This window comes from Balaenoptera acutorostrata, chromosome 2 (assembly GCF_949987535.1).
Source record: "Balaenoptera acutorostrata chromosome 2, mBalAcu1.1, whole genome shotgun sequence".
Taxonomy (NCBI): Eukaryota; Metazoa; Chordata; class Mammalia; order Artiodactyla; family Balaenopteridae; genus Balaenoptera; species Balaenoptera acutorostrata.
In genome coordinates this window covers 15,699,279-15,724,039 of record NC_080065.1, presented here as the reverse complement: position 1 = coordinate 15,724,039, position 24,761 = coordinate 15,699,279, and the positions used below count along the sequence as shown (strand labels likewise).

Genomic DNA, 24,761 nt, shown 5'->3' with positions numbered 1-24,761 from the left:
AACAGGGTAAGCAAATTGAGACAGACAGGTAAAGCAAACAATAGGTGATGGAAGGAAGTATAAGAGCTAACGGCTGATAAGAAAACATCACAAATAAGTGGGCAATGGGTGTTTTATTCAAACTGGTGTTGAAGAAGTCAACTATTATGAGAAAATTAATTTTAAGCCATACCTCACAGCATAAGTTCCAGGAGGAGTAAAAAGCTAAATGCACAAATGAAACTATAAACTAGACAAAATTACCTTAGCTAAAGATGGGTAAGAATGACAGAGTCCAAAAGTATGGAAAGAAACTCCATGAAATGAAGGATCAACTACGTAATAACTTAATATTTCTGGTATCAAAAGAAAATCATAAAATTAGGGAGTGAACAAATTGGGGGAAGTACTGAAAATGGAAATAATAAAAGGCTAATAATATTAATATAGCATACCTCCTCAATTCTAAAGCTCTTTTTTCTTGCATTTTAATGCTTCTTGAAATCAGGATATGTTTTCCCATCACGATGTACATTTAATTTGGCCAATAAAAATGTTAAGTCAATAGTAAATCTTACAAGTAATAACATCTTCATCTTACAATCAAAATGTGATTTTCTTAAAGTGCATACAAATTAGTATCAACATTGAAATTCCTGGCAGAAAATACCTAATTCATTCATTCATCCAACAAATATTTGAGTGTTTATAAGGTAGCAAGGTGGTAGGTGTACAGCGGTAAACAATATAGACATAAATCCTTGCTTTCAAGTGCCTTTTCTAGGCCAGTCATGGGTGGTGCCCTGTACACTACTTATAGACAATCTAAAATCCATTATTTCATCAAGAATAAGTACCATGGCCAAGGCCACTCAGTACTTAAGTGGTAGAAGCGGATCCAGTCAAGTCTGCCTGGCTCTAAACCCTGTGCTCTTTCCTCAAATTACCATAATTGCTGAGCTCAGTGGAGTTTTCACACCCAGTCCTGCTGACAGAGCCGTTCTTCCCTGTGCCCTTCTTTCTTCTCTCGTGCCGCTGGGTTTAGGACTCCATCATGGAACAGCTGGTGGAAATAGAAAGCATTGCCGTTGATGCCCCAGCCAGAGCTAATGTCTTTTTAGCAAAGAATAAAATTTTGCCAACAAGACATATAAAAAGACTAATCCTACATTATTTAGGGGCTCTCCTATATAGTTTTAAAACTTGTGCTAATATACAATTTTATCATTTAAGTTCCAACACGTATTTTAGCAATAAAACGTAAACAGTTTTCAGTCATAGATTGGGGAAGGATGAGAAGGAAAAAGAACAAACCACACACTGTTCTCTGTGTCTGAGAGAAACGTAATTAGAAGTTGTATTGAGCTGGGGATTCTGGAAGCAGAACCTGCGTTGGGAAATTCTTGTGCAAGTGATTTATTGAGTATGCGCTCTCCGGAGAAGGGGAGAGGGAAGCAGTGGACAGTGGGGAAAAGTTAAACAAGGATGTGGTCTCTGCTGGAGACTAGCTTCTACCTGATCCCACAGGGAACTCTGGAGCGTGAATTGTACCAGAGTGATCAGTCCCACAGGGAGGCAGGGGAGGTGACCTTTTATACCCCTGTGTCAGCTAGCTTGGCTTCACAAAAAAGAATGAAATAATGCCATTTGCAGCAACATGGGTGGACCTAGAGATGATCATACCAAGTGAAGTAAGACAGAGAAAGACAAATACCGTATGATATCACTTCTATATGGAATCTAAAAAAATAACACAAATGAACTTACTTACAAAACAGAAACAGACTCACAGACTTAGAAAACAAACATGGTTACCAAAGGGGAAAGGCAGGGGAAGAGAGGTTACTAAGGCGTTTGGGATTAGCAGATACACACCACTATATATAAAATAGATAACCAACAAGGTTCTACTGTATAGCACAGGGAACTATATTCAATACCTTGTAATAACCTATAATGAAAAAGAATCTGAAAAAGTAGATATATATACACACATATGTACAACTGAATTACTTTGCTGTATACCAGAAACTAACACAACACTGTAAATCACCTATACTTCAATACAAATAAATTAACTAATTAAAAGTGTATTACTATACAGAAAGCTGACTCTCCCACCCAGCCAGTTGCCTGTGCCTAAAGACAGAGGCGAAGTTCTGGGGACATTTTTAAAATAATGTTCTTCTTCCTGGACATCCATTCCCACTACCTCCAGTCTACTTTATTGTCTACCAGGTGGGAAAGTTAGTTTGGAAATGCCATCCTGACAAGGCCACCAGTACCTCAGAGGGTCCCTCATGGAGGATGGTTAAAACAGAATATTCTATGACCACATCTTCTCCAGCAAGAATTATTCAAAAACGGTGTATTTGGTTTAAAGATTTTCTTTTCCTGTTTGTCTGCACAAAGATCAGGAATCTATTTCAAGTTAAGATACAGTAAGAATCAGGTGAATAGCATCCATTGATTGTATAATAATTTCCTTCAATACCTATTTTCATAGGATAGAACTTACTTTATGCTGTGAAGGATACATATATAACAGATACCTAGTATTTCACACACACACACGCACACACACACACACACACACACAGACCCCTTCCTTAAAGGAAAAGAGAAACCATCACCTACTCCATATAAAGTGGCTGACCCATTTCCAGAATGCCTGTTGCTATTATGTAGGTTCAGCCTACAAATAAAATTTAACATGTTAACCTTTTAACCAGAACTTTTCAGAATTATTTTCTGATATTAACATAAAATGCATGTTGGGTTTTTTCAATTACTTTCACCCTAGCGGACAGCTATCTCCCCCACAAGAAGATATTTCAAAATGAAGCTAACATGGATGAAAATGAAAACTAATAACCTTTATCAAGTTGCAGTGAGATTTACCCTATAAGCTGCCTAGAGTGCCTATGGAAACATGACCTGCTGAGTTTAATTGTAGGAGATAAGACGACGTTTCTTATTTATTTATTTTTGGCTGTGTTGGGTCTTCGTTGCGGTGCGTGGGCTTCTCATTACGGTGGCTTCTCGTCGCGGAGCACGGGCTCTAGGTGCGCAGGCTCAGTAGTTGTGGCTCGCGGGCTCTAGAGAGCGGGCTCAGCAGTTGTGGCGCACGGGCTTAGTTGCTCCGCGGCGTGTGGGATCTTCCCGGACCAGGGCTCGAACCCGTGTCCCCTGCGTTGGCAGGCGGATTCTCAACCACTGCGCCACCAGGGAAGCCCCAAGACGCCGTTCCTAACGCCGTTTGTGGGTTTCTTCCCTCCGCAGGCCTTGAATCGGGGCATTGCTGCTGTCAAGGAAGATGCAGTGGAGATGCTGGCCAGCTACGGGCTGGCCTACTCCTTGATGAAGTTCTTCACGGGGCCCATGAGTGACTTCAAGAATGTGGGCCTGGTGTTTGTGAACAGCAAGCGGGACAGGACCAAAGCGGTCCTGTGCATGGTGGTGGCTGGCGCAATAGCTGCTGTCTTCCACACCCTCATAGGTAAGGCTGTCGGCCGTCCTCTAAGGATCTAGCTTGGCTAATTCCTCCTGCCTCTTAATTTATTTTCGTGTATTGATTGTAGTAAGTGACTTCTTCCATAATTATTAAATATCAGGACAATTTTAAGGGTTGGAAGGAATGGAGTTTGTGCTCCTAGGTCAAGAAAAGAAAATGTCCTTTGTCTGGCAAGCTCCATGTCTCTGGTTCCCAAACCCTGTGTCCGTGAGGGAGGAGTTTCATTAACAGGTGAGCAGATCTAGGATTAGCATTCAGTAAGGTTCAAAAAAATGTCAGGTGCTTTTGTTAGAGACAGACGTTACTTACTCTTTTCTTTTTTAATTGAAGTATAGTTGATTTATAATGTTGTGTTAGTTTCAGGTGTACAGCACAGTGATTCAGCTATATATATATACGTATATGTATGTCATATATATGCAGTATATAGATATGTTCTTTTTCAGATTCTCTTCCACTATAGTTTATTAGAAGATAATGAATATAGTTCCCTGTGCTATACAGTAGGACCTTGGTGTTTATCTTATCAGACTCAATCTTAAGAATAAAAATAGAATGAGTGTTATTCAGGATTAATTCTTATCAGCAGTGAAAACAAAGGAGATTGTTTTATGTATTAAAATTATCTCATTTTAGGGCCCCATGTTTTTATTTTAGATGAGACTCAATACTCTGGGCATAACATTCTTTCCATGAAACAACAAGAAAATTTTATCACAGTGACTGGCCTACGGTTTCTCCAAGACCTAGGAAAGCCCCTTCCTTTAGAGCTGGAGTTCTACTTCTGCTGCCTTCTTGGTGGTGATAAAAAACCCTAAGGGCATGATCTCAGAACCTCTTGGCTTCAGAACAGCTTAGCTTACCTGGCATAAAAATTGAATGGAACACCTACTGAACCCGGTTACATAGAGCCTATGAACAACACTTCACAAACCCATAGTGTGTCTTCAAATTAGCACTGGTTGTATGAGAACCATGAATGTCCGTGGTGAATGAAGAGCCAGGAGATAAACCCAAACCATTTACAGCGTACTCAGGTGTCAACTCATGTTTACTCATCCCAAACCATTTACAGTGTACTCAGGTGTCGACTCGTGTTTACTCATATAATTGTGAACCTAAAAGTAAACAGACTGAGGCCTTTGTGGTCTTCCTTTTTAATACAGCATAGGATTTTGTGCTAAGAACAGTGTGGACGAGAGGATGCTTCTCATGGGCCAAATATCCAGGCAAAGTGTTGCTATTGATCATTTCATTTGGGCTCAGAGCTTCAGGGCATGGGGCAGAGAGGAGATGCCTTTCTTCCCCTTAACTTAAACCCTGAATACTAACATATCCACTGAGTTTTAAAGAAAACTTCTGCAGCTAGATTTGATCTGGGCCATTTTCATAGATGGTATACGTACTTGAGAAGATTCCATATGTGAAATGAGTGGGTCTAAATAAATTTTTGCCTAAAAAGGAAGATAAGTTAGTTTCCTTTCAGCTACTTACTTCCAAGTAAACCCAACATTCTCTGTTTTAGTCATGCTCAAATGAGACTTTGGGGCTAACAGCTAATTACTCAATGTCAGTAATTAAGGAAAACTTGAGTGTACTGTGTTATTGACACTGTTGGGAGGGGCATTTGGTCACTGAAATAAAAATCAAAGTCATTTTCCAAGTTAAATGCAAGTTTTTCCATTTTAAAGTGGAATCATAAAATCTTACATTTGAACCAAAATGGTTCTACATCCCAGATATATTTAACAATTGCTTTTATCACTGTTGATAGTTTTACAATTATCACTTTTTTTCTTCCAACAAACAAATGCTTTCTACAGTTACTATGAAAGCACATATCAATTTCTTTCAAACACTTAAAACTCAAATTTTAATGATTTTCCCTCTTCTAGTTTGTTGGCCTCGTTTCAATTTTCTGCCTAATGGTTTGATTCTTCTCTTGCCTTCTACTGTCTGCTGCATCAGGCATCTTTGCTCACCTTCCTTTCTCCTTTTTTTCACTAATGCCGTAAGCTTTCCTATGCTCAGATCTTGCCAATTTTTCCCCATAACCTTGACCACAAGCTCCAGGTGGGATGTTGCTCTCTTGCTCTCCACCTTTTCCAACATTATTTTCCTACCATCCATAAACATCCCCCCATTCAGTTTCTGCTTTACAGTGTGTCACCTACACTAGGCACTAAAACCCATTTTCACGTCTTAGTAATGTTAGAAACAGCCACTGACACTTCTACTTTAACAGTCAGCTCTCGGCTGTCTATGCTTGGGACAAGGGAACAGTGACATAGATAAACAAAAAAGCAAATATTCCAAATAATTTGACTTGAGAAGCCGTTGTCTGCTCTCAGGCAGTCTTCCTAATTGTATTTGCTTGGCCTGATACTGAAATGAGTATGTATTCCCCACGTGAACAGCCCCTCAGTAGGGCTCAGAGTAAATACAAGAAGCCGCATGTTACACGTTCATCAGCTTAGCCCACAGAGTGAGAGAGGAACCAGAGTAATCCAGGCTTAAAACCAAATTTCTCTGTATTATTTTGTTTAGGCGAAACTAGTCTAATTGCCTTAGACTTTCCTTTTTAGGTGCTATTTCCCTATCTCCTTAGTAGATTTATTTCTGTTATCTAGACCTTTTAGCTTTTCCATAGCATTTATATAAGGGCATCCAAGAGCATAGAGGAGGAAGAAGTTCTTTCTCTTAGGGGTTGGTTCTGAAAGGCTCGTGGGGTGAGTCATCTCTTAACTGGCTCTGAAAGTGTTGATTGTATTCCAGCACAACTCTTTCTCATTTTTCCCTGATCTTTGATACAAGATGGAGTGGAGAATTTGACCCAGTGCTCTAAATGAATATTTTGCTGTAGCCACGTTAAGAAGACAAATGGTGACTCTTCTTGTCTATTACGTTTCTGTTAATTCTGTCTAACCTCAGGCTCGTGGTTTTAACAAAATCACCGTGTTCTATGCTTTTTCAGTTTAATGGCCAACTCCTTGGTTTCTTTTTGCTTTGTTTCCTAATTTACCTGTTTATTCATTTTATTCTTTACAATGTTAGCTACTTTTCCCAGCAAGATGCCTTCTGTATATTTAATGAATATTTCTCTTTTTTTAGATATACTCAAACACTGATAAAATTCATCCATTTCCCCTTATGATGTTATTAACATGCATGTTTAACTCTAAGCAGACACACCACTAGTATTAGTAGAGCTGACCTTCCTGCTTTGAACGTGGGGGGCTTTGACTAAACAAGAGTGAAAGAATTGCCCTTTGTTTAACTCACCTTTAAAATAGTCCAATCCCCATCTGTCCTATCAGTGGTCCAACAAATTACTTATTGAACAAATAGTACGTGCATGTCATTCAGGTCCTACTAATCAAAAGTTGGATACAAAGGTGAGATAAATATCAAAGATGTTCCTCCTTGGGGAGGAAAAGAAGTGGGAGGCACACAGCCACCACGCATTTATGAATCAGGGGAGAAAAAAGCAAGAAAATGAGTTCAGTGTTGAATGTCACAGGTAACAGGGTAGATGCCCAGTGCTAGGGTGCAGGTAACCAGGTAAAGGAGGTGTGCAGCCTGAGACTATAGAAGAGCCCGTTAGGCAACAGGGACAGGAAAAGGGGGAGAGAGGAAGAGAGAAAGGGAAGGAGAGCAGGGAAGGGCAAAGTAGAAAGAGGACCAGCAGGGAGGGCATTAGGCATTGAGCTCTGCGGCTGTAGCTGGGTCCCTTGGAGAGCCTTTGACACCAGTGAGAATTTTTTTGTGACATCTCAGGGTCAGCTATATTGAATAAAGCAGATTGATTCTAGTGTTCATGTATGTTTAATACAGCTTTAACAACAAGGAAGATCTATATATTCTGCATATTTACTACTTTCTAACCTTATGGTCTCTAAAGAAATTTTTAATATTTAGAAAAGTTCAATGTATTTTGTCAGTCTGCATAATCTCCTTGGTTATGAACTAGTGCTGGGGCAAGGTACTCTTAAGATATTTTTTTTAAAGATTGTATTCCATGGTACCTCCAGCCACTGGAGAAATCCTGATTCCCAGCATGATCTCTATCTTAGATTTTTTTTTTCCCAATCTGGATGAACTTTGACATTTCAAACTTTCAGTATCTACCAATAATCTACCAACTGCTGGAGGATCTTCTCACTTAGAAGGGACTTCAAACCTAAGCGTCACCAGCTTTGAAAAACCAGTTTCAGATGTAGCTCCTTTCCTTCGCTAACCTGGTGTCGTATCTGGGCATCCGCTGACTGTTCACAGTGAGACGTTAGAGGTAGTCTCAGGTCAGAGAGGACCAAGAACTCCTTTGTAGGGTCATCTGTTATTGTGTTTGCCCCAATAAAGGAGAGAACTTTCACTAGGTCCTTTTTATTACATTTGCTGTAAATAATGTTTTTTCTTGTGTTTCATATTCATTGTCTCTGATTTTTTTCTCTTTTTGGACCCAACTGGTAAGCCACGCATTCTCTCATCCTTGAGAGATTTTGCACATGGTTATGGGTTTCCCCAGACATTTGCACATGGCTGGAGTGGGTCCCACTCATCACACAGGCACTTCCCCAGGAATGTATGGTGGAGACGGTGAGGAAGAGATGGCTCCAGAAAATGTACCACCCCAAACCTTATGCAATTAGCCAAATGAGTAGACACTTGGAATTGTGTTGGACTGACAGACTTGAAATCTAGAGATCCACTGGTCGAAAAGTTGATATCTATTCTATGTGTACCTGGAACCTGGCTCAAGATACCCAAGTTGCAGGAGCCTTGGTAAACAGAACACAGTGGGTCAATCAGTAGCACTTGTGAGACTTTTAAACATGGGAACTAAGGAATTAGAATTAGAATAAGGGTTCCCAAATCTGCCCCTTGGAAATGCACGTATTATTCTTTTACTAAAAATCGGAAGAGGGCTTTTTCTTCAATTCCCATGGGAAAATTATAGGTAATGAGGCTTATTTTGACTAATACTAAATTTCATGGCATTTTGCAACAAGTGCTGGTGACTCTGGATGAACAAGTTTGAGAACCTGTGATTCTGGAAAGTTCCATCACTCCATTACCCCAGCATCTCACGGGAAAATAATTCTGAGGTCAGAGGAGCTAGGGATTTGGATGGTCCTTCCTGTTTCTTGTTTGGGCAGCTCAGAGCTGTCTACCTGTAAATAGGTTAAGTCTGTGTCCTCCTGCTGCAGCCAGGCCATGAACTCCATTTACATCCATTCAAAAACCTTGCTTAATTTTTCTTTCTAATGTTCTTCTTTTCATAAGGAATATAAGCTATTTCAGAAGAGTCTTGGTAAGGCAGCTTATAGAAGTTGAAGGTTACTAAATGTCATTAAAGCAGCTAGCCTGGTAATTATAGACTCTATGCAAAGTACTTTAAACAAATTACCCCCAGCCTACACCTCCAGCCAGAAACAGCTCTGGGACATGGGAGGGGAGGGTGAGGGGGTACTGGGTGAAAAACAGCCGCTGGGATTTTACATTCCCAGCTCACAGGGTGGAAACAACCTTTGTAGTTATAACCAGACTCTTCTTCTACTACATATGGGAGGAGTAAAAGGAAGGAAGAAAGACGGGAAGAAAGCTTCTTCCCTTGGCCTCCAAAGTTTTTCTCTAGTAGCTAAAGGAGGACAAGAAGTAAAAAGAAGCCAAAGCATCCTTGGGCCCATTGGTCTCAAAGTACCCCCGGCACCTGGGGACCCCGGAGCTGCAGTCTGAACAAAGCGAAGGGGTGAGATGGGGGGAACATCCTGGCAGAGTCAGAGGCTTGGTTGAGCTCAGCACCCAGCAGTCCTTCAGACCCTGTTAAACTTTAGATGTCAGCTCTTCATTGCTCTGCGTAAAGGCACTGTTTTTGATGTTTTAGTTAAAATAGTCTAATAAGTTGGTACGCTTAGGTATATTCACAGAAGTAGAGAAGCTCATTTATACTGATCCCTATACACTCAGGCCACATGAGCAAACTGCACGCCCTGCTCTCAGCTGTTCAGATTCACACGTCCCTTCTTTTCCTGCCATTACCCCAGAGTCTCATGGGAAGATAATTCTCTCCTTCCTGGAAGCCACCTGTATGGGTTTGCTAGGTCTGTCCTAACAAAGCACCACAGACAGCGGAAGTGTGTGGTCTCACGGTCTGGAGGCTGGAGGGTCGAGGTGGTGGCAGTGAGGTTGGTTCCTTCTGAGGCCGTGACAGAGAATCTGTCCCAGGCCCCTCTCCAGCTTCCAGTGGTTTGCAACGTGTGCTGTCCCTTGGCTTGTGGAAGTATCTCCCCAATCTCTGCCTTCGTGTTTTCATGGGCTTCTCCTTGTGCGTGTCTATGTCTGTGTCCAAATTCCCCCTTTTTAGAAGGACACCAAGAGCCCACTCTTCTCCAGTGTGACCCCATCTCAGCTAATTATACCTGCCATGACCCGGTTGTCAAATAAGGTCACCTTCTGAGGTCCTGGGGACTAGGACTCAACAAGTGAATTGTGAGGGGACACAGGTCAACCCATACCTTGCCCTCCGGATCTCAGCCTTTTCTAATCTCAAGGTCCCAGCTTTAGCCGTCCAGTCAAGTCCAGTCAGCTGGCGTTTGTATTGGCGCTAACCTGTCCCAGGGAATTTCAGTTCCTGAGCCTTTCAGAGCCAGTCCCGGGCTCGTGCACTTGGCATTGCTCTGCTCGCCCAGCGTGGCTGCCTTCACTATTGCCAGCGGTCTCTGCTGGGAGGGGCAGTGGGGTGGGCTGGGTCAGGACCATCTCTGCGCAGGTCTCAGCGCAGTGAACTTGACTGAATGAAAAGGAGTGTACAAATCAACAGCAGCCACAGTTTCCAAATCTCGGCACCCAAAGTGAGCTGTGTGTGTGATCCAGCAACAGCTTTATCCCGGCTTTGTGTTTCACCAGCTAATCTCAGGTCTGAATGCACTTCTCGCCTCGCTGCCAAGTCGGGCTGGAGGGCTTCCTCCTGCTTTCCAGGGTCAGGTCACCCACGTGCCTTCTGATCTAAGCAGGACATCACAGCTGCCTTCCTTGTCCCTGGCCATAACTAATCCCATTTCCCCAGTCTTTTCTCTTTCTGCCAAGCGCCGCCCTCCCTCCTGGATTTCTCTCCTTGCTGCCTCAGTGGTTCTGCTGGCCCCGCCACGCTGCACACCTGACACCTGGGCTCACCTGGCAGCTCGCCTCTTGGTTTCCACCTCTGCCCTTCCTGGGAGGACTGGGACCTCCTCTCCTGCATTTGCCTGTCCTACCAGCATTGTATGCTGGATGTCTTAGCCATTCCAGCCCCCTCCCTACCCCTTGAAATCACTTACTTGTACCTCTACCCTCGCTGGGATTTCTATTTATATACATTTAAATATCTTTGATATCATCCTGAAGAGCACACTTAATCCAACATCCCCATAATTCCAGACTAATCCCTACAGGGGATGGAGGATTATTCCCTTTTGCCAGTTTATATGGTAATAAGTCACCCCCAAACTTTGAAATGGGGGAAGAGATTCTTATTATTTCACAAAGTGAGAGAGACACTAAATTTTATCTCCTTTCTGATTTCAAAGCAGCTTCTGCAGTTGTCAAGTACATGAATATTCATATTTATAAAAGAATGAACACAGCGGGAACACTACTATTAGAGCACTATGAAAACACAGAGATCATTGTTTTCCTATATAGTCTAAACATCGTATCAATGAGGTAGCCAATAGCTTAATATTGTATTTAACCTTTACTAACAATGTCTGCCAGAACGCCTAGCAGATATTAGGAGACCTTTCTCTTTCTTCCTTTCTCTCCCTTTGGCACCAACATATTCATTCAGCCTGTGTTGGTTAAGGCCCATTATGTTCCAGTCACACACTGGTCACAGATCCTCATGTTGGAGGGACTTGGAAAGCACAGAGATAGCATTTTTCCCCTGGGGAGACTATACCCACAGTTACCACCCTCCTCCCCAAAAAATGATCCAAAAGGAATGACAAACAGTGAAAAGCTAGCTTTAAAATTTTTATTGAAAGGTATGTTATCCCATTTTTATGTTAAAACACCCACACATAACCCACCACACTCACCTGTAAAAGAACTGGGCAATTAGAACCTAGAGTGTCAACTGTGACCCCTTCTGGGTAGAGGGATGAATGAGACTGTAGATGATTTTCTTCTTTTTGCTCATCTGAATTTTCTAATTTTTGTACCAAAACCCAAATATTATATTTAAAATTGTTTTTAAGCTTTTGAGGGCTTCCCTGGTGGCACAGTGATTAAGAATCCGCCTGCCAATGCAGGGGACACGGGTTCGCGTCCTGGTCCGGGAAGATCCCACGTGCCGCGGAGCAACTAAGCCTGTGTGCCACAACTACTGAGCCTGCGCTCTAGAGCCCGCGAGCCACAACTGCTGAGCCTGCATGCCACAACTACTGAAGCCTGCCCGCCTAGAGCCCGTGTTCCGCAGCAAGAGAAGCCACCGCAATGAGAGGCCCGCGCACCACAACGAAGAGTAGCCCCCGCTCGCCGCATCTAGAGAAAAACCCGCGTGCAGCAACAAAGACCCAACGCAGCCAAAAATAAATAAAATAAGATAAATAAGTTTATTTTAAAAAAACTTTTGAGATAAAAAGCTTATAAGGATAATGTTTTCTAAATATTGCCATGTTTTGTTTTACCTTTTGCAGCATATAGTGACTTAGGCTACTACATCATCAATAAATTGCACCATGTGGATGAGTCAGTGGGGAACAAAACGAGAAGGGCCTTCCTGTATCTTGCTGCCTTCCCTTTTATGGATGCAATGGTGAGTAGAGAAGATCGTTGGCACTTTTTTTAAAAATTAAGGTAAAAAATACATAACCTAAACTTTACCATTTTAACCATTTTTATGTATACAGTTCAATGGCATGTAGTATATTCACATTGCTGTGACTCTTCAGAACTCTTTTCATCTTGGGATACTGACTCTATTCCCATTAAACACTGACTCCCCATCCTCCCCTCCCCCAGCCCCTGGCAACCCAGAAATGGAAATGGCTCCACTTATTCCCCCAAAAAATGACCAGCACATCTGAGGCTGTCTTCACTGCCCACCACATTTTTTTCCGATTGTGATAATATACATATAACATAAAACTTCCCATCTTAACCATTTTTAAGTGCCCACTTCAGTGGCATGAGGTGCATTCACATCGTGGCACTCCCATCACCGCCATCCATCCTCGGCCCTCTCCATCTTCCCAGCTGAGTCTCTTCCCCATTGAACACTAACTCCCACCCCCTCCCCAGCCCCTGGTACCCACCACTCTACTTCTGTCTCTATGAACTTGACTGTTCTCGGTACCTCGTGAGTGGAATCATACAATATTTGTCTTTTTGTGACTGGCTTATTTCACTGAGCAAAATGTCTTCAAGGTTCATGCATGTTGTATGCAGCATGTGTCAGAATGTCCCTCTTTTTAAGGCTGAATAATATTCCTTGTATGTATAAGCCACATTTTGTTTACCCTTTCATCCATCAGTGGACACCTGGGTTACTTCCACCTTTCGGCTACTATGAATAATGCCACTATGAACATGGGTGTGCAAATATCCCTTTGAGTCCTTGCTTTAGTTCTTTTGGGTATATACCCAGAAGTGGAATTGCTGGATCATATAGTAACTCTATTTTTAATTTTTTGAGGACCCGTCATACTGAGTTCAGCAGCAGCTGCACCATTTTACATCCCCACCAGCAGTGCAGAAGGGCTCCAACTGACCACTGACTTTTAACCAGTCCATCTTTTCAGTTTATTTTATGAGAATTATCTATATTTGCCACAAATTCTGGCAGGAGGCAAGAGAGCTTGTTTGAAAATTTGATTCAAATATAAATTCCTTTCTGATATATTCAGGATCAAGGGATCAGAATAGCTTTCAGATAAACTTACCACTTGTGTGGTATAAGCACCCAAAGCTTTTTAGAATAAGACTCGCTTGAATATACTGATAGGATTTTATTACTTTAATAGCCAGCTTTGCTAGATTAGCTAAGGGTGGCTGACTTCCATAGATTAAATTCTTTGTCCTGATACTGAAGAGTTCTCAGAGAATGCTTTTTTCCTATTCATCTGTGTTATAGATATAAAAGAGACTTAGCCAAATATATATATATTTATATTTATATTTATATTTATATATTTCCAACAATGTCTAATGCTAGAAAATAAACCTTTTCTTTGGGCTCCATTTTAAATTACTCTTGGAAGGAGACTTTAACATATGATAATCTATATAGGTTTTTCTACCACTCCTTACCTCCAGTTCTATATACATTAGACGTGTGAGATGAATGGAGGTATTGAGGTATGACATTAGCCCCAAATCCTCGGAGGAATGAGGCAATGTAAAAATGTATGTGGTCCATCCTCTCAAATGTCATCAGAAGTCTTAACGTGCCTGTAGCTGGGTTACAGGGGCAGCCTTCTTGAATCTGACAGCTTCCTACCGGTGGGCAAGGGAGCCTTAGATATTAAAGCCTTAGTTTCCACCAAAGGTCCCGATTTCAGTTGTCATGACATCACTTTAGGTGGAGAATTTGGCCACTGAAACACTTGTACCTGGATTTTCTTTTATTTTCTTTTTCTTGCTTATCACCAGGTGTGTTTACTCTGGTAGTTGATGCATACCCCCTGCTCCCATACCCCCTACCCCAAAAAGAAAAAAGCCAAGGGTTTGGAGTGTGTAGAACCAGATTCCCCACGGGGCCCAGGCGGGACTGAGGTAGCACCACAGTGCTTTCAAAGCAGTGAGAGAACTGAATGGAGTGACCTTTTTCACAACCTAAGAGAGTAAAAGCCCAGCTTCTTCAGCAGAGTCCATGATTCTGCTCTAATGCCTGCCCTCCTATCTGTACTGGGACTGTGTAAACACATAGAAGAATTACAATTATACAGTGAACTCAGGGAACTCAGGACTAAAAGTGACTCGCAGACTCTTTAGTGCCCTGTGTTCCACTTCGCTTCTGTGTTTATTTGCCACGGAAGTTTCCAAAGCTCAGTCTAACACCAGAACATCTGTGATGGACACCCTTTTCTTCCATGTTTCATCTCTCAACTCCCCCAAAAGGCCCAGTAGTAAGAGATTGCTAAGAAAAACCAAAATAATACATATTATCACCCCAAACACACACACACACACACACACACACACAGACACACACACACACACACCTTGCAGCATGGCCCTGATGTATTTGTTGGAGAGATAATATTTGCAAGTCACAAAGCTTATCGTCCAGACAGCTTTTGGTCAACAAAGATAGCCTACAAGCCACAATTTGCAAATGTTATCTACACTTTGCATTTCTTTTCACATTTAGCACCTTTGGCCCTATGAGCTGAGGAGGAAGTAGATGTAGCAGCAGCTATATAAAGTCTTGACACAGACCTAGGAAATAAATCATACTTGTCTAATTATGTTTAGCTCACGTGAAATGTTATTTCTTTGTCAGTTCAGGTCAGCCTTTACTGGTTAGAAGGATGATGCTTAAGCAGATCCTACTTTGAACTTCAAACCTTCTCCAAACCTGCCATCCCCTGGAACTTTCATTGTCTGTAACCCTGGGAGGACCTTCCTCTTAATTTCCCTCAAAGGCACGAAGCGTCAGATCGGATCCTGCCCAGACTTAAAGAGAAGGAAATAGTAGCCCTGATCAGTCAGTGAGTGCCTGCAGTGACGGTAGTAACTCGGATCCAGTTTAGAGCCCTCATTAGAACCTGCTTCACAGATGGAGAATGCTGTGCTTTGTGACTCCCACTGGTCCCCCATTCCTGGTATTCAGCCAGGTTTCCTGCCAGGCGCACAAACCAGTACACTAGTCTGCACAGAATTGGTACCAAATAAACACTGTGCAGTCACTGGTTCCACTTAAAAATCTCATGTGGTCCTAGCCACCAGGCTAAGTTACAGCCATTTTACCAATCAAAGATTTGTGAAACCTGTGCTACTAAGGTTGGGGGGGCGTGTTTCTGTTCTATTTCAGGAATGCCCAGGGACTCACAACAACCAGAAATAACCTAATCCCGAAGGTGTATCTCATACCCTATTCTCTCCTTCCTGGCAGGCGTGGACCCATGCTGGCATTCTCTTAAAACACAAATACAGTTTCCTGGTCGGATGTGCCTCAATCTCAGACGTCATAGCTCAGGTAAGTGTGGTCCGTGTGTCCATCAAAGCTGCTCAGAGCCCCTTTCAGGTGATGGACAGAACCGGCTGATGCCTCATTTACAACCATCCACTCCGCGAGCATCCCTACATCATTCAAATCAAACGCGAACTTCCATAAATGCTTGTTAAGTGAATGAGAAAATGGAACCCCTCCATGACACAAACGTGTAAGATCTTGCAGGAATGGGTGTTGTAGGAATTTAAATTTACTATCAGAGGTTTTGCCCTTTATTGTTAAGGCACTTGCACGTGAAATGACTCTAAAGTCAAAGCTAGTGGGTGGTCACAGGGTCGCTGTGTGCACGTGGGCCTCTGTGTGGCCAAGCCACTTGGTGCTGGTTTCTAGAGAGCGCTCCTAGGAATTATTGTTAAATGTTGTTGTCACGTGGGGCTGCCACTCACGCATCATTCACCCACGTTTGGAAAGAATCAGGAAGTCGGCTTCGTCTGAGAACATTATACTTCTGTCCAGTCCCCTGAGGTCTGGTACCAGCCCTGGTTTCCATTCTCCTTCCTGTCTTCTTCCTCCAAAGATACCATGAAAAAGTTTAGCAGGAAATTAGATTTAATTCCCATAGTCTGTAAGTTAGACTTAGTTCCTACAGTCAGGGGTTTGGAGAACGATTTCTTCATGGAGAAGGAGGTGGACTGATTTCTAAGCTCCCTTCCCAATTCTCAGTTCCATTCCATGAACATGTCCACGCATTTCTTCCTGGTTTTTCCCTTTTGTACACGCTGGTCTTTCAGCCACCTTTTTGAAATAATCTACTGTTCAACTGTTAGTACCTCCCTAAAGACCAAGAATTAAATTTCCAAATTAAGTGCATTTACTCCATGGATCACTATTAAAAGTAATTTAAATTACTTCCTGCTAACATTCTTTTGTGTGTGTGTGTGTGTGTGTGTGTGTGAGTGTGTGCGTGTGCACGCACACATGTTGAATACTAGCTGACGTCATTCTCTGATACATCTTTGTTAATTTTCTTGGTGAGTTATTAGAGATTTTTTTGCCTGGTCTTACTTTTAATTCATCCTCTGAGGGATGAACTAAACTGCCTTGTTCACTCTAATCACTTAATTTGAAATTAAGGAAACACCTCTTATTTTCAGCATTAGCATCAGCAACTCAGTGAGCATTTGTAGATGTTTTACCTCAAAAGCAAAAAAAAAAACAAAAAAACACCCACTTATCTTTGCCTAAGATAAATATAGCAGCATCCAAGGGTAGAGGAAAAAATCATATCCCTGAAAAATTCTTTGCCAGTGCTGCCACAGCCATTTTCCATCTTAATTTTAAACCTGGTCCTGGCCCCTGCCTGTTGGGAGGGCTCAAAAGTTCAGAATAAACATAACTGGTTAGTAGGGGCGATGGAAGGTGGATTCAGGTGCCATCTGGCCTTGGGATTTTCCTGGTGAAGTTTTTATTTTAAACCTTATAGTTGGAGTTCCTACCACAATTTGGTTGGGGGAATAAATTCAATGTTTGTTCTTAAGTCTTTTGCTCCCCTTCCCACCCCCAGCTTCAGTCCTCTCATTACTTGAAAGCGTTTGTTAATTACCAGACTTGGTAATGAATAAATAGATCCTAGGCAAAGTCCTTTGAAATACCACCTTGGCATAGATAGATAGGGAGTAATCACCAATGATAAAATGAAAAGAGTTTATAATGCCTTGAATTTCAGTGGCAACTCCCAGTTTGAAAAAATTTTACTAAGGTAATTAATTTCACATCATAATACAAAAAAAACCCTCTTGCTTTGGTTCCAACATGCCATGCTTTTCTGTGTCACCATTATTGTAATAGTCATATGTTTTTGATTTATTTCGTGATCATCTAGACTTTCTTAGCTTGCTCAGTATCAAATGAGAATTCTCATGGGGTGTTGGGCCTCAGTGGGACCTCTAGTCCTTTCCCCTTTGTGCTGTCATCAGCCCTGGCCTTCTGAAGTCAGTTGAGATCCCAGGAATGGGATCCCAGGTTCCCCGTTGAGTAGTCTGGCTGCACTACCGTAGGTCCCTTTGTCTCCTGCCTTTCCATCTCAGCCTTTGGGCAAGATCCCCGTCCTGAACCACCCAGTGGTGTGCACCTTGCACCACCTGCACCCGGGTAGCAAGCGCTCCAGCAAAAAGTTACACAGCGAGACAAACTGATCAAAGTATAGATTCATACTCTCATCACTCACCTCAGCGGACTCTAGTAACCATGTCAGAGGGTCTCCACCCACCTCACTCTCCCTGGCAGGTGACCTCACTGCCCACCTCACTGAGAAATTTAAACCCACATGCCTACTTTCGGACCCTTGCCTCATCTCCGTTCCCCCTCCCGTTACAGGAGAGGAGGTGTCCCTCCTCTGTCCAAGGCCACTTCTTCCTACTGTGCCTTGAAGCCTATCCTGTCCTGCTTTCTCAGGAACCTTATTCAATCGGTTATCAGTGACTCCTTCTCTCTCCCCTGGATCATTTCTCTTTGACGTGGAAACATGCTCAGACATCTGCCATCTTAACACAGTAACAACAGCAACAACAAGCTTTTTCTCATGTATGTCTTTAGCTACAATTCTCTATTACTTCCTAGCCACACCTTTTGGAAGGGCAGTTTCCTCTCACTGTCTCCACTTTTTCACTCCTCTTTCTTCCTTTTACCTACCCCACGCTGACCTCCACTCTCAGTTCGCCCACACTGTTCTCACTAGTGACCCTCTTGCCACTGAATCCAGCGGACACTTTTTGTTGACTGAATGGATGTCTCAGCAACTCTTCACTCTGTTGACTGCCCCTTCGTCCATGAAACATCCCTTCCCATTGGCTCTCACACCACCACGTCCTGGTTTTTCTCCTACTTCTGATGGCCTAGCTCATCTATTGATGTGTAAATATTGAAGTTCCTCAAGATCCATCTCTCTCCTCACTGCGTATTCTATCCATGAAGAATCTACTGCATGCCCTACGTTTAAACCATCTGTAACATGATTGATGATCACCAAGTAAATATCTGTGGCCAAGCCCTCTCCTCTGAGCTCTAGACAAGCCATCTAAATATCTCTATGCTATTTCCACTCACATCCTTCAGAGGCATCGTAAGCCTCAATTGATACGCTTCATGATCTTGATGATTGTGTTTTTGAATGAATCTGTGCCCCTACCATCAACTCAGAAACCTGGGAGCCACCCTAGGAGTGTCCCTCTTCAGGACCATCCGTCTAAACTTTTTAATCCTAGATGTTTCTTTATCTGCCCTCTTCTCCCCATCTCTGCCGCCCTCACCCTGGTCTGAGGGATCACCCCTCCCACCTGAACTCTCAGAGATGCCTCCTGACTCGGGCCTGCCCCTCTGCTCTGGCGCTCCTCCGCCCTTCCCCACTGCGGCCACAGGGATCTATTCTCAGTGAAATTCTGGCCATCTCACCCCCTGCCTAGAACCTGCTTTAAAATTACCTCTGGGTGTTCTTGAGATAAAAAGCCAAAGTCCTGATCCTGGTCTACGAGGTGCTGAAAACCCACAGGCTCTGCTTCTGCCCCAGCCGCGTCGCTCTCCTCTTGTCCCCTTGCTCTGCCCTCCAGCCACTGGTCCTCCCTTCCAACCTCTTCCATGTGGCCGAGCTGCCTCCCCCTGGGGGCTTCTGCCCAGAAGGTAATGCCCTGCCTTGGCTTTCCCCACCTAACCCTGGCTCCTGCCAGCCCCTGCGGGCTCCTGCCAAGGCACTGGGTCTCGGCTCAGATGCACCCCACATGGGGCGCCCTCCCTCACCCCGCAGCCTGGCTCTCCCAGCACCACTGCCCTCTTTCCTTCACAGGCCTTTTCACAGGTTGATTACCATTTCTGCCTTCCCCACTAGGCTGTCAGCTCCAGGAGAACAGAGCCTGGGACAATCTTATCTATCATTGAATCCCCAGCACCCAGGACGGGGCCCGCACGTAGCAGGCTTTCCCTGGGAAAATCCTCACCACTGAGGCAGGAGGTTACCCGCAGAAAATAATCCAACAAAGTTTTGATGGTTGTATCAGAATCAAAAATCTTAATTCTGGATTGAATTGCAAAAGGCCCAGGCGTTATTTTAAGTTGATAAATGATACAACCCACAGTGAAGATGTAAGATGTATGGTATGTGTTGGACCACATGGCATCAAGCTATTAACAACATGAGGGAGGCTGAGAAAATCTTCACTTCGGCCTTGATCACTACCGGCCCAGTGCCTCCTGCCCGCCCTCTGTCACGCTCTAGCCCGCTCTGCTCCTTGGGCCACTTTCTTGTCATCTCCACACCTCCCCCTCCCTTTTCCTTCACTTCCAGATCCCCTTCCTTGGTCCTGCTCGTCTTGCATGGCCATCCTGATGGCGTCACGGGGAGCCTTTCTGGACCGGGCAGAGGAGGGGTTGGTCTTCACATATCCATTTTTCCTCCAGTGTGTTTTCAGTCTCTAAACATGACCATCTTCGTTTACACTGTAGGTTTGTGTATGTCAAATCTTAAGCTTGCTGCAGACAGACTAGTCTGTTTGCATATTAGGTCCCCTTAAGGCCTCTGATAAGTTAGAGAAATAAATGGGCATCTTGGCCACATTACAGAACTCAATCTTCTGTTCCAAACACAATGGGTCCTTCACAAGGCTTCCCCCAGCTGGTCTTTGCATCCCTCAGTTAATACAGTACATTTGTTCCACTGGGAAGCAACAGGCATGGAGACAGTCACGGGCATCTTTATTTCCATCAATGGGCTCCACTGTATCCTCGGTGAAAGTGAATGTGAGTGTGTGATCATGAGTGTGAGTGGACACTCACGCGTCCACGCTCCGGGCAGCCTGGTCGTATCCATGCAGCCAAGCGGTAGCTCTGTCCCCTGCATTCCCCTAAGGACATCTCTGTCCCATTTACTGGTTTGAGAACAGCAAGCCGGGCACAAGTGTCAGTTTGTGCTACAAGCAAACCTCCTCTAACATCTAATACTTTTATTTCGTTCAGAAGAGTTTCTCTGGATTGCCCTGCTTTTCTCTGTTCCCTGTGGCAACTGAACGCACTCATTTGATGAACTGTGCTCATTCTCCAGCTTCTTTTTTAACTTTCTGTCATCGCTGATTTCTTGAGAATGCAGTGATCAGGGTCCACCTCCTTTGGTCAGGATCATTTAGTGGTGGTATATTTCACAAGCCTATCATTCCATGGATATTTGGCTATTAAGATTGGTGTAGCCCAAAAAAATTTTTTTTAAATTATAAATAAATAAATAAATAAAAGAAGGAGGGGAAAATGGATACTACTTAACAGAAATCTCTAAGGACAAATACAGAACTAATGTAGGGCTGATATTCAGCTGGTTCTTACCATAGCAGCCAGGCATGTTGTCTGTTCTGTTCACTTGTTCAGTCTGTTGGTAAATATTTAGAATATTACTCCTGAAAATAATCAAACAGATTCATTGCTATAGTGGATAGAAAATGGATGGATGGGGTTCAAAGGTACTATGTAGACTTTTTATAAATCTTGATATTTAATCACCATGTTCCTCTTCAAAATAAATTAAACAAATAATTTTTTAAACAAACAAACAAACAAAAAAAAAGATTGATGTAGCCCAGACAATCTCTCCCCTCCCCCATTACCCTATTTGTGCACTCAATATGCCTCAGTGGTCTTCCAAACATGTGAATTCCAGGAAGGACTCTGGACAGAGGCGGGGCTGATTCTCTGATTTCTGCAGGATGAGAGGTTAAATACATTGATAAATTTGCTTTAGAGCCTGTACTGTTCAGTAGAGATTGACACTTTACTATTATTTCAATCCCTCTTGACTTTGTATTTTTTGACCTATGCCACTTTTGTAAGTTAATATCTTAAATTTTAATTATCTTGTTTTATAATAATTAACATTGGTGCTTTTGCAGCATTTTCAGTGGATTCCATGTTATAAATGGTAATGTCCATTTTTCTGTGTACCATCATTGGTCACTGTTCGATCCTTTGTGGAAGGTCACTTAGGTCCTCTGGTGTGGATTACATGCATTCATGGATAGGGCAAAGCTCTTCTGCATCCTTTGGGGTCTGGGAATCCAAAGTTTCTAGATTTTTTTTAATCGATCACCTTAACCAGATGTGCAGTTGCCTTAAAAGAATCTTAATGATGAATATAACAGAATGATCGTGTGCTCTTCCAGTGAATCCCAAATGCATGACCCTGAATTCTCGAGAGCAGTATTGAGCTGTAGCCCAATACTGTTTCTCTTCCCCTTCTCATCAGTGTCAAGGTTTTCGCTCAGAGATACATCTCACCTGGGTGCAAGAGGTCGGGCTGCGCTTCCATTGATTGGCTCCATCTTCTCCCTACTGACTTGTTCTTGTTTCCCCATCTCTCAGGTCGTTTTTGTCGCCATTTTGCTTCACAGTCATCTGGAATGCAGGGAGCCTCTGCTCATCCCCATCCTGTCCTTGTACATGGGCGCCCTTGTGCGCTGCACTGCCCTGTGCCTGGGCTACTACAAGAACATCCATGACATCATCCCGGACAGGAGTGGGCCGGAGCTGGGGGTAGGTCCTTAGACCTCGAGGGCATCCTGCCTGTACATCCAAGCGGACGGTAGTTTCACCCCACACGTATGAAACGAGACATCAGTGTAACAGGCACATGCTCTGGGATGTTATATCTCAAGGCCAAGTGCTTCATAGTGTCCACAGGGAAAGAGAGTTGGAGAACTGATGAACTCTGGAGACGAAAGAGTCCTTAGAGGTCACTCTCCAGCCTCCTTGCCTCCATACGAGGAGACCGAGTCCCAGTGAGTCATGTCAGGCCGAGGAGGAGACACAACATTGATGTCCTCCGTGTTCTCTGTTGTCAAAAGTAAGTCATTCTGTGCTCGACAGAGATGTTAGGGCCCCTGGTACCATTGAACTCACATTTGATTATTTTTAATTTCGCACCAGGGATCCAGGCTGTGTTTGTACTTTCTGTACTGGCCAAACACAATCACTCGTTCAGGTGCCTTCTATGGAGGGAGCAGAGTATTTAGGTACCACAGGGCAACACAGGAAATTTTTAAATACGGTCTCTGGCCTCAAGCAGCTTTGCGTCCCATTTGGCTTATCCTCCAACACAGAAGCAACATTCAGACATGAACCCAAGAAAGTACAGAGACTGCAATGGGAATTCAAGAACTTCTCTCACTGAGGCTGAGAGAAGGTAGATAGGGATGAGGTCTAAAAAGCCCCCTTGATGGAGGCAGAGCTTGGCCTGTGCCTCGAAAGGTGAATATGGTACAAGCAAGATACAATCTTATACAAGTGACCAAAGCGTTCTTTTCATCATCATTATAAACAGTATCTAATTTATATGTTTGCTAATTTCTCTATCCTTAGGTATCATTTGGGTTGGTATCCATCTAGCTATAAGGCAGATATGCATGATTATGTATATTATATATATATATTTTATATATATATATTTATATAAATATGGCCCTGAATAAATTACCACACTCCACCCCTTGATCCCACCTTTGACCACGTGTTACTTTTGTCATGTCAGAACAGTAATTGCGGGACTTCCCTGGTGATGCAGTGGTTAAGAATCCGCCTGCCAATGCAGGGGACACGGGTTCGAGCCCTGGTCCGGGAAGATCCCACATGCCGCGGAGCAACTAAGCCCATGCGCCACAACTACTGAGCCCGTGTGCTGCAGCTACTGAAGCCCACGCGCCTAGAGCCCGTGCTCCGCAACAAGAGAAGCCACCACAATGAGAAACCCACACACTGCAACTAAGAGTAGCCCCCGCTTGCCACAACTAGAGAAAGCCCGTGCGCAGCAACAAATACCCAACGCAGCCAAAAATAACCAAAAAACCAGTAATTGTATTGACCACCCACCTTGATCTGAGGTCAGGCCATCAATAATATCAGATCTAGTTACAGTATTTCCATCATGAGGACAACCACATCACATTGGTCTTGATGGTAACAGTCCATCTCAACATTCAGCTACCAGCAAAGGGAAATAAAGTGACTGAGATGGTTGCATGATGGAACTCTCACCCTCATGAAGAATCAAACCCAAAATCACACGATGAAAGCCAGGCTTTAAAGAGAGCGCACATCTTTGCTGTAGAATTCTTAATAAGTCGCCTTCTCATTACCATGCTTTTATTTTGCTTGTGCTTCTGAACATTTACATGACTTCTGTCAGAGCTTTGAGAATAGGAACCTCTGAGTAGATTCATATAGTGCCCAAATAATTAGGCACATTTGTGATCAGGCTGATTCCAAAATAAAGTATAACAACGTTTTACTTCTAAGAGTTACCTCTTACTGACATGGCGTCTAGCCAGTCAGTTTGATAATTTAAACAGAAAATAATTTCCAGCCTGTTTCTTGGGCTATGAAGTTGGGTTCTGCTTGGGTTGAAGTTGCCCTGTTTGGAAAACAGGGGTTTGGATCCATCAAGCTTAAATGTGTGTTTTGATTTCACAGTAGCTTGCCAGCTGTCTGAGTTCATTTCTGTTAAGACTGTACATTTTACTTTAATTCAACTTGGCTTGTCTGCAGAGGCTTTTTCTATATTATTTTTAAGTATAGTGAATTGACTCATGATTGATATCGACAGAAAAGGCTTTGATTCTGAATTGTTTTTTTCTATTCTGCTTCCAGAGTTCAGTGAACTTTTGTCCCCTTTTCTTGATGCAGGGAGATGCAACAATAAGAAAGATGCTGAGCTTCTGGTGGCCTTTGGCTCTCATCTTGGCTACACAGAGAATCAGTAGGCCTATCGTCAACCTCTTTGTTTCCCGGGACCTTGGTGGCAGTTCTGCAGCTACGGAGGTAGGGCAGCTTCTGGGGATGTGGGTACCCATAGTCACCGTGTAAAAACTGGGTGGGGGGGGGAAGTGGATTACAAATTTGTTTCCAATTCCTCTTGAGAGCTCAAGAAATTCTGTGATATTAAATTATGTGACACCTTCACACAAGGAACGCATAAGGATCTCCATCAGTGACTTAGAATCATGTGACTTTTATGAGTATGGGAGAAAACATCTCCTTTGTCCTTCTCTTTTACCATATGAGAAAACCGAGATTAAGGACACACAACTA

General features: G+C 43.2%; 1 protein-coding gene across 2 annotated transcripts in view; it reads left to right on the top strand.

Moving 5' to 3' along the window:
* Positions 1-24,761, top strand: part of ANKH (ANKH inorganic pyrophosphate transport regulator) — a 152,327-nt gene that overhangs the window by 73,395 nt on the left and 54,171 nt on the right. For both annotated transcript variants that reach the window (XM_007188252.2, XM_007188251.2), the window contains exons 2-6: positions 3,262-3,478; positions 12,169-12,287; positions 15,588-15,671; positions 22,041-22,211; positions 24,357-24,491. In XM_007188252.2, the coding sequence (XP_007188314.1) occupies positions 3,262-3,478; positions 12,169-12,287; positions 15,588-15,671; positions 22,041-22,211; positions 24,357-24,491 (726 nt within the window). The remainder of the gene's footprint in view (positions 1-3,261; positions 3,479-12,168; positions 12,288-15,587; positions 15,672-22,040; positions 22,212-24,356; positions 24,492-24,761) is intronic.